General features: G+C 44.6%; 1 protein-coding gene across 1 annotated transcript; it reads left to right on the plus strand.

The window, feature by feature from the left end:
- Positions 1–1,190: 1,190 nt before the first annotated feature.
- On the plus strand, positions 1,191–10,856 carry art1.L (ADP-ribosyltransferase 1 L homeolog; the record flags this gene model as incomplete). The annotated part of the gene is given in 8 exon segments (NM_001110739.1): positions 1,191–1,243; positions 5,158–5,254; positions 5,256–5,257; positions 8,426–8,430; positions 8,432–8,456; positions 8,458–8,734; positions 9,399–9,437; positions 9,855–10,856. Coding segments are annotated over 7 exon segments (522 nt in total), but the record flags the coding sequence as incomplete, so codon positions are not given.
- Between the last annotated feature and the right edge of the window lie 5 nt (positions 10,857–10,861).

The following is a 10,861-nucleotide window of genomic DNA, read 5'->3' on the forward strand; positions in this document are numbered from 1 at the left end:
TTTATTAACATGTGGGAACCCTAGCCACCAATATTTTTTTTTTGTTTGTTTACTGTGTGGTCGGGGGCGGACCTGTGAGGTGGGCGGACCTGTAGGTGGGGCTTGCGGTGGGCGCAGACCAGCGGGCCCAGGAAATTTTGTCGTATGGGGCCCTGTGATTTCTGATGGCGGCCCTGTGCGTAAGGGTAGTGGCGCCGGCATCGACAATGACATCACCCATCCTGAGAGAACATTTGAAATAAAGAGACGCCGAGGTCATGGGTTCAATGGCCGATAATAGGATTTTGTTTCTACATTTCTGGGTGTTCTTTGAACCTCTGCCTGGAAATTGACGACGTTTACTCCTGATCCCTATTGGTGCCGCAGACTTGGACTTTAACCGTAAAGGTGGCCATAGACGTAACAATTACGATCTTTCTTGGAAAAGATGTTTCCAAGAAAGATCGTTCGTTTCAATACACACGTGTAGCGCTGAATCGTCCGATACACAGGTAGATATACAGGTAGATATACAGGTAGATATACGGGAAGAAACAATAGAATTCTACCTGTATCTGACAATTCAGCACTAACAATGGCTGATGTTTGGGTCCCTTCAAAGGCAACCGATCAAAATTTTCCGTCCAGCCCGATCGCAACGAATATCGGACGAAAATTTGTTTTGTACGATATTATCTGTGCGTCTATTATAATTAACATGTATTTATATCGTGCCAACATATTGCGTAGCTATTGCTTAGTCTATGGCCACCTTAAGGTTCCTCCTTGGTCCTGACTATTCCCTGCTGTGATGTCACACATATAAACTGCACTGAACTGGGGGATCAGTTATAATATTCTACATTCTGATCTCAAAACGTCGGAGTAACAACACTACCCCCCTGCCAGTTCCCCCAGTCAGTTGTCTATAACCCCCTTCACCCTTATTATTTCTGTGTAATGATCCACTGGGATTGACAGAGAGGAGGGGGCCCCATACAGGAACACAAGGGCCCCGGTCTGAGAAAGAAGGGCCCAGGGTTCATCGTTTTGTCCCTTCAGCCCCCCGGCAGCTTTTTGTAGCTGAGTAGGGTCTTGTATGTCCCTGTCACTATATCCCATAATATGATCATGTGTCTGTCTATAAAAAGAACAAACCTCATGTCTCCTAAAATATCCCCCCGGCCGAGCAATCCCTGGTCTGTCCCTGGCACAGGAGGAGGAGGAGGAGGAGAAGGAGAAGGACACACAGACAGGAGAAGAGGTAATGGCCGAGTTATTCACTTTATTTTCTACAAATCCTGCAGTTTATATATAGGGAGAGGCTGCTCTGATATAAAACAGCACAGGATTGGGGAATCCTCCAAGGACACAACCTAAATATATCCCAGTGAGTGTGTGTATCCCAGTGAGTGTGTGTATCCCAGTGAGTGTGTATATCCCAGTGAGTGTGTGTATCCCAGTGAGTGTGTATATCCCAGTGAGTGTGTATATCCCAGTGAGTGTGTGTATCCCAGTGAGTGTGTGTATCCCAGTGAGTGTGTGTATCCCAGTGAGTGTGTGTATCCCAGTGAGTGTGTGTATCCCAGTGAGTGTGTATATCCCAGTGAGTGTGTGTATCCCAGTGAGTGTGTGTATCCCAGTGAGTGTGTGTATCCCAGTGAGTGTGTATATCCCAGTGAGTGTGTATATCCCAGTGAGTGTGTGTATCCCAGTGAGTGTGTGTATCCCAGTGAGTGTATATTCCAGTGAGTGTGTGTATCCCAGTGAGTGTGTGTATCCCACGGAGTGTGTATATCCCAGTGAGTGTGTATCCCAGTGAGTGTGTATATCCCAGTGAGTGTGTATCCCAGTGAGTGTGTATATTCCAGTGAGTGTGTGTATCCCAGTGAGTGTATATCCCAGTGAGTGTGTATATTCCAGTGAGTGTATATCCCAGTGAGTGTGTATATCCCAGTGAGTGTGTGTATCCCAGTGAGTGTGTGTATCCCATCCAGTGTAGTGTACCTCTACCTAGTCGAGTCTCGTGTGTATCCCAGTGAGTGTGTGTATCGCCACGGAGTGGTGTATATCCAGTGAGTGTGTATTCCCAGTGCAGTGTGGGTCCAGTGAGGTGTGTATCCCAGTGAGGTGTGTATAGTTCCAGTGAGTGTGTGTATCCAAGTGAGTGTATTATCCAGTGAGTGTGTATATTGCCGTGAGTGTATAGTCCAGTGTAGTGTGTATTCCCAGTGAGTAGTGTTGTATCCCAGTCAGTGTGTATATTCCGTGAGTGTGTGTAAATCCCAGTGCAGTGTGTATATCCCCAGTGAGTGGTGTGTATCCCAGTTGAGTGTGTGTATCCCAGTGAGTGTATAGTTTCCAGTGAGTGTGTGTATCCCAGTGAGTGTGTGTATCAGGAGTGTGTATATCCCAGTGAGTGTGGTATCCCAGTGAGATGTGTAATATCCCAGTGAGTGTTATCCCAGTGAGTGTGGTATATTTCCAGTGAGGTGTGTGTATCCCAGTGAGTAGTATCCCCAGTTAAGTGTGTCTCCCAGTGAGTGTGTTATTCCAGTTGAGTGTGTGGTATCCCCAGTGAGTGTGGTATCCCCGTGAGGTGTATTCTGCCAGTGAGTGTGTGTAGAATCCCAGTGAGTGTGTGTAATCCAGTGAGTGTGTATATCCAGTGAGTGTGTGTACCCAGTGAGTGTGTAATTATCCCAGTGAGTGTGTATATCCCAGGTGAGTGTGTGTATCCCAGTGAAGTGTGTGTATTCCAGGCTGAGTGTGTGTATCCCAGTGAGTGTGTGTAATCCGCAGTGAGTGTGTATATCCCAGTGGAGTGTAGTATATCCCAGTGAGTGTTGTATAGTCCAGTGAGTGTGTGTATCCCAGTGAGTGTGTGTATCCCAGTGAGTGTGTGTATCCCAGTGAGTGTGGTATAGTCCAGTGAGTGTGTATATCCAGTGAGTGTGTGGTATCCCCAGTGAGTGTGTGTTATCCCAGTAGTGTATATTCCAAGTGAGTGTGTGTATCCCAGTGAGTGTGTGTATCCCACGGAGTGTTGTATATCCCAGGTGAGTGTGATATCCCAGTGAGTGTGTATCCCAGTGACATGAGGTGTGTATCTTCCAGTGTATCCATGTGAGGTGTATATCCCAGTGAGTGTGTATATTCCAGTGAGTGTGTATCCCAGTGAGTGTGTATATCCCAGTGAGTGTGTGTATCCCAGTGAGTGTGTGTATCCCAGTGAGTGTGTATATCCCAGTGAGTGTGTGTATCCCAGTGAGTGTGTGTATCCCACGGAGTGTGTATATCCCAGTGAGTGTGTATCCCAGTGAGTGTGTATATCCCAGTGAGTGTGTATCCCAGTGAGTGTGTATATTCCAGTGAGTGTGTGTATCCCAGTGAGTGTATATCCCAGCGAGTGTGTATATTCCAGTGAGTGTATATCCCAGTGAGTGTGTATATCCCAGTGAGTGTGTGTATCCCAGTCAGTGTGTATATCCCAGTGAGTGTGTGTATCCCAGTGAGTGTGTATATCCCAGTGAGTGTGTGTATCCCAGTGAGTGTGTGTATCCCAGTGAGTGTATATTCCAGTGAGTGTGTGTATCCCAGTGAGTGTGTATCCCACGGAGTGTGTATATCCCAGTGATTGTGTATCCCAGTGAGTGTGTATATCCCAGTGAGTGTATATCCCAGTGAGTGTGTATATTCCAGTGAGTGTGTGTATCCCAGTGAGTGAGTATCCCAGTAAGTGTGTATCCCAGTGAGTGTGTATATTCCAGTGAGTGTGTGTATCCCAGTGAGTGTGTATCCCAGTGAGTGTATATCCCAGTGAGTGTGTATATCCCAGTGAGTGTGTGTATCCCAGTCAGTGTGTATATCCCAGTGAGTGTGTGTATCCCAGTGAGTGTGTGTATCCCAGTGAGTGTGTGTATCCCAGTGAGTGTGTATATCTCAGTGAGTGTGTATCCCACTGAGTGTGTATCCCAGTGAGTGTGTATATCCCAGTGAGTGTATATCCCAGTGAGTGTGTATATCCCAGTGAGTGTGTATCCCAGTGAGTGTGTATCCCAGTGAGTGTGTATATTCCAGTGAGTGTGTATCCCAGTGAGTGTATATCCCAGTGAGTGTGTATATTCCAGTGAGTGTGTATATCCCAGTGAGTGTGTATATCCCAGTGAGTGTGTATCCCAGTGAGTGTATATCCCAGTGAGTGTGTATATCCCAGTGAGTGTGTATCCCAGTGAGTGTGTATATTCCAGTGAGTGTGTATCCCAGTGAGTGTGTATCCCAGTGAGTGTGTATATTCCAGTGAGTGTGTATCCCAGTGAGTGTGTATCCCAGTGAGTGTGTATATCCCAGTGAGTGTGTATATTCCAGTGAGTGTGTGTATCCCAGTGAGTGTGTGTATCCCAGTGAGTGTGTATATTCCAGTGAGTGTGTGTATCCCAGTGAGTGTGTATCCCAGTGATTGTATATCCCAGTGAGTGTGTATCCCAGTGAGTGTGTATATCCCAGTGAGTGTGTATCCCAGTGAGTGTGGATATCCCAGTGAGTGTGTATCCCAGTGAGTGTGTATATCCCAGTGAGTGTGTGTCCCAGTGAGTGTGTATCCCAGTAAGTGTGTATCCCAGGACTGGAGACCATGATGCCCCTCAATAAATATGCAATGTGCACCCCATATAATCATCTGTAACTGCATCGACCTCTTACTATATGACATACAACTTGTCTTGGGATAATTCATTTATTCACTGTGACTGGAAGTTTATCTTGTGTTTAAAATGTTTATAACATTATATGAAATAGCAAAGAGTATATACTGTATATTACATGATCCCACAACTGCCACTTTATCATTCCATTTCATGACTTGAATAATATCACAAGTGTGACCTCACTGTGTCCAATACTAATATTTAGCTGAGGGGACATGACCAGTAGCCACGTGATTGTGATGATTACACATATAGTAGTACAGTGTGAGTATGGGAGAGGCTGGGTCAGTACATAGGGGATGTGCAAAGAGCAGAAGAGGTACCAGATCTATTAGAAGGAAAGTCTCCTGTGGTTTCTATAGGGTTTGCCTTGTATCAGTCTGTGTGTGTTTGTTGGGTTTGTGTTTGGTTTGGGGCTATATCTGTAATCAAACAACTGGAAATCTGACTGGCGACTGTCTTGTGATTATAGAATTGTACCACCAGGATGGGGGCTGGAAGCCCTGGTACCAACATCTTCTGGGCACTCGCTCTGATCTCCACCCTGTCACTCATCCACCCCAGCGAGGTACAGTCACTTACTGATTATTGGTTTTTGGCAAAATGTTAATGCAGTTATTAAAATAATTCCTTCCAAGGGAAGACAAGTGGGCAAATAGAATGGGATTGTAGGGTATAAAGGGCACATTATGTGAGAAGCAATGTGGGAGTGAGTAGAGTATAGGAGACAGCTCGAGTAGAACGCATGGCATGGGACATACAGTATGATGGACAAAGCATAGAAGGCCCATTACGTTGGAAGAGAAAGGAGTGGATAACAAAACAAGTGATAGAGAAGACAGTTGAGAACAAAACATACTAGAGATGCACAAAATCCATTATGTTTGGATTCCACCAAATCCAGAATTAAATCCAACCCCTAATTTACAAATACAAATTAAGACAAGGAAATGTTAAAAGGAAAAGAAAAAATTGTAATCCCTTTGTTCAGGTGAACAAAAGCCATTTGATAATGAAGGTTTAGATTTGGGTTCAACCAGGCACTTGGATTAAGCAAAATCTGATTCCTGCTGAAAAAGACTTGGATTCAGCTGAATCCCAAACTAATCCAGGTTTTGGTGCATCCCGAAACCATATGATATTGGGTCAGAGGGTACTGGAAAGCAATGAGGGAGCAGAATGGATCACACAGACTAGAATGTAGAATGGGAATGAGGGAAGAGATTGGAGTAAACAGACTAGAATGTAGGGTGAGAATGAGGGAAGAGAGTGGATTACACAGACTAGAATGAAGGGTGGGAATGAGGGAAGAGAGTGGATTACACAGACTAGAATGAAGGGTGGGAATGAGGTAAGAAAATGGAGCACAAAGACTACAATGCAGGGTGGAATTGAGAGATGAGAGTTTAGTTCAGAAATATGAATGTAGGGTGGGAATGAGGGAAGAGAGTGGAGCACACAGACTAAATATATAGTGGGAATGAGGGAAGAGAGTGGAGCACACAGACTAAATGGAGAGTGGGAATGAGGGAAGAGAGTGGAGCACACAGACTAAATGGAGAGTGGGAATGAGGGAAGAGAGTGGAGCACAAACAGAACTAAATGAGAGAGTGGGATGGAAGGGAAGAAGAGTGGAGCACTACAGAACTAAATTATCATATAATACGTAATTGGAGAAGGATGTATAGGGTCAGTATAGAGTGGGAGCACAGTATACAGAACTTAAATGAGAAGTGAGGAAAATATGAGGTGAATGAAGTGTGGCAACATGCAAGCATAAATATCAAAGTAATACAGTGGGAACAACCTCCACGAAGACATGAGTGCGAGCACACAAGCACGTATACTGAAAAATCATACACCTAAGAAATGTGGGTGGGACATGAGGGAAGTCGAGAGAATGGACAAGCAACCGAACATCGAATAATAGAGTGAGAAATGTAGGGAAGAGAATGGAGCACACAGACATGATAGTAGGTGTAGGTGAATGGAGGAGAAGAGTAGTAGTCGAGCACACATAACCATCATAATGTCTGGGATGCGTAGAGGATGAGGTTAAGAACGAGCGCACATGATGAGCGATCATCGAGACATAGAATAGTAGGCGATGGGAGATGCAGGGATAGCAGAGAGCTGGAGCCTACAGACGAGAACATTTGAAATGACTAAATGATGTGGGAATGGAGGGAGCCAGTAGATACGTTGTGACAACACATTAGCAGAACTAAGTAATAATCAGCTATAGATGTGATTCCGATGCATTCAGTGCTCTCTACATACTAAGTCGATGTGAATAGAGTGGCACAAGCTCACAGATAGAATAGGTGGGCAGATGAAAGGTTAACGAGAGCTGGAGCAACACAGAGCATGATGTAGAGTCTGCGGAATAGAATATCGGAACGACGAGTAGTCAACTATATAGTGCAGACCATTAAATATACAAACTACGATTGAGAATGAGGGTATGAGAGTGAGGAAGTCAAGCCACAGCACTAAAATGTCAGGAGATGGGAATGAGAGTGGAGAATAGAGTAGGAAGCAATCCACAGAACTGAACTACTAATCTACTGGGAATCATGTATAAGGATATGAGCAAGTGGTAAGACAACGAAACAGTGAATATTCACACAGTAAATGGATGATAGAGAGGATGAGGTAAACGCTAAAGCTGAGAGCACACACAGGACATCACAATTAAAGAGTGGGATATGGCGATGAGGGAAGACGAGTGAGTACATACCAAGACATGAAATTGATATTAAGGGTGGAGAACTAGACCGAGTCGAGAAGAAGAACGTGGATACACATATCGATACTAACTTGAGCAGTACGGGCAATTGAGGAACGTAGGATGGCGCACACAGGACTAGCGATATGTAGGGTGGCCTAATCGACAAGCGAGGGTAATATGAGAAGTTGGACACAGCAGAACCTAGAATGGTAAGGGATGGGACACTATAAGTGAAGAACAGAGCATACACACGCATTCCAGTTTACGGTGTTTAGCATCCTAAGCGTGCTAATATGGAGATCACCTACAGTGCATGCCGAGTGAAGTACTAGAAATTTCTTTAATTTGGTAGTCTGTTACCTGGGTAACAGGACAACAGACCAGATGCTTTGTCATAGTTTCTCGTACTGTATCACGCAGTGAGTCGAGGAGCTCGGACATGTACAGCGGAGAGACCGCCTTTCACTATCATAAACGTATGCGACCGTCTGCTGTTGGATACATGGCACCCTCTTTTATGTGATCAGTACAAAAGTGCACTGAGGCCATCGCGAGGCCGAACTTCTACTAATCTACCTTATCTACATTAACGAGTATTCCTCAAACATTAGGACTTTGCCTGAAGCCTGGGATTCTGGCCACCTTCACCAATGGGAAGAGAGACAAGGGAAATTGATGGTTGGTCTCTTCGTGGGATTTAAGGACCAGGTATGCTATAGCTGGCGAAATCTATTTGCCTACGACGCAGCAAGTGGGCCCTTCCAAGAATCTTTCCAGAAGTGAGAGCTGTGCGGCCGAGACGGGCAGCTCCAGAGAGTATTATTTAAGAAACACTTGCAATTTAAAGGTCCTGACATTACTTATCGTGACCGAGCGGCAGCTTCAGATGTTGGAAATTGTTCGTGGAATATCAACCACTTGCCAGAAAAAATAAAAAAAAAATTAAACAGCTAAAAAGAATAAAAAATAGAAATTAAAAAAAAAAAAATCAAAAAACTCTCTAAAGCTCTCTAGTAGGTAATAAGGGGGTCCGGATCAAAGTCAGAGCCCAGGAAACCAGTCCGTTTTGGCCAATTCACATCTTCATCAAAGGATGATCAGAGCGCTTTGTCCTTTGGAGAAGACACCTTCTTTAGCATCCATACCTGCTACGGGGTCAACATCAGGAACTTCTCTTTCTTCCCCGGTGAGGAAGAAGTCCTTATCCCACCCTTTGAGAAATTCAAAGTCACCGATTTCAATACAGTGAGCAGAAAAAACATCATCACTCTCCAGTCTGTGGAAAAGTCCAGTGTGTACAATTGTGAGTTTGTGAAAGGTGAGGTTTAACTTTCTATTCAAAGTCAATGAGTCAGTGTTGCACATGTCTGTCTGGACCTTTGCTCCACCTTTAGAGAAACCCGTTCATCAACCTACTGAATTCCATGGGCACCAATGCTGGTTCCCATGGTGAGTTAGATGTTAGGTTTAATGCTTACACATTGTCACTTGGAAGACATGACAAGGAATTACTTTATTGACCTCACATTGGCTGTTGGGTAGTGCCAGGGTTTATATTGTTATTAAGAACATTGGTGTGGGGCAAATTCCTTGTGCATTGTGGTCACTGAACCAGATAGAGAAGATGCAAGAAGTAGACCTTTTCCCCATCTCTTCATTTAACTTGTGCTGGATTCCACCAAGTTAATGTTCCCTATGAAAGCATCCACTCCCCAAGCTGGATACCAGTGAGCATGCAGATATATGCAGATATATGCAGATATATGCAGATATATTGTGGTTGAGCTGGGATTCCAGGCAACCCATTGAACCAACCCAATCTCATTGAAAACAGTGCGGGGGGGGGGGTTCTATAGGGTGACAATACATCTTTATTCATAATAAAATGGTACTGTTTAACTATTAAAATACTTGGGTATTGGTGAGGCCAGTAACTGCCCGGCTGGAATGGAAGTGGTTAATATTTGTGCTTGTTTTTTCAGAGAGAAGATGCAAAGCCTCGTGGTGCCCTTTCAGTTCAGGTAATGGCAACACAGTGTTCCCAATAGAGCAAAAAAAAAAAAATACAGTTTTTAATGCTTTTCCCAACTTGAAATAAGTGTCAGAGGGGAGGAAGAACTTACTCCTCTCAACCCCCCCCCCACCCATCACCTAACTTGTGCATCATCCAGACGTGGGGGGTCCTATTGGTTGGCACTTGGTGCTCCGTGGCACAAACTCTCCTTAGATTAAATATAAGGGGTGCACTCTTGGGCTCTAGCACCTGAACCCCAGGAAATAATGACTGCTAAATTATCTTCTCTCTCTGCAGACCTCATGTCTGTTGTACCGGCAGCTCATACCCTTTGGTGATGTTGCAGTTGGTCTGTAAATAAAATGCACTTTCCCTTTATTCCTCATATAGTCTAACTATAATATTTGTATTTTGTTTCTTCCAGCCACAGGCCCCAGGGTGGAAATTCTGAAGATTATTCCGATCTGTTGGCTGATATTCCTATGGGACCCTCTGGGGGCTCTGCTCTTACCCTGATCCCCTGATTCCTATTGGCTGGAGCCATTCCCCCAAGTGGCCTAGTGACTTTGCCCCATCAGTGTCTCCTGCAACATCTCAGTTGGAATCAATATCTGCTCCACAACCTACAAGCCCTGAATTCTGGTGAATGTCTCAAAAAAAGGGAAACTCAATACCCATCCCATGAGAAATGATATACAGAGGTGGGGGCACCCCAATATACATCTGTAATTATTGCACCACACGGATGAAGAGGATAAATCATACACAGGGGCTCAAACTGATCAGTGACGACATGGGTGGAAGGTGATTCTGGCTCTCAGGGGAACAGAATTGGGGGGTACAGTGAGCTCAGAACATTTGTGAATTTCCATTTATATTCAGTATGGTTTGCTGTGTGGGAGCTGAGCTTGGTCACATAAGACCATTTTTACAAAATTATTGCATTTGTTGTTTACAGTGTTACATATAAATACAAATTAGAGGGCAATATACATGGCCCGGTCCTACAGGCCTGCAGTGATGACAATATTTACAAGTAGGACCCAATGAGTGGGAACTGCCCTACTGGTCTTTGCCAGAGCCACCAGTTAAGTGTCATCAATAAACTCCCTTAAAGCAGTTGTGTCTATTGGGCAAATAATAGGGGAGCGGTTGGTGTAACTGCAGGTGCAGCCACTGAAACGGCACAAGGAATTGGGGTTATCGCCCTTATTGCCCCTAGGAAAGCCTCTGGGCTGCTCTCACACCTACAGGACATTCCCTGAAACACAACTGTGAGGTAACTGTCTCCACATCTGAAGCTTCGGGTTTCAGGTCTCACAAGTTTGGGATGGGTCTAACTCTGTCTCCATCTCTTGTGCTGTATCCACGGCTGAGCTCTATAAGGTTCATGACATTATGTCAATTAAACAGCTTCATTAATGAGCCATC

The sequence above is a fragment of the Xenopus laevis genome, chromosome 2L (genome assembly GCF_017654675.1).
Source record: "Xenopus laevis strain J_2021 chromosome 2L, Xenopus_laevis_v10.1, whole genome shotgun sequence".
Taxonomy (NCBI): Eukaryota; Metazoa; Chordata; class Amphibia; order Anura; family Pipidae; genus Xenopus; species Xenopus laevis.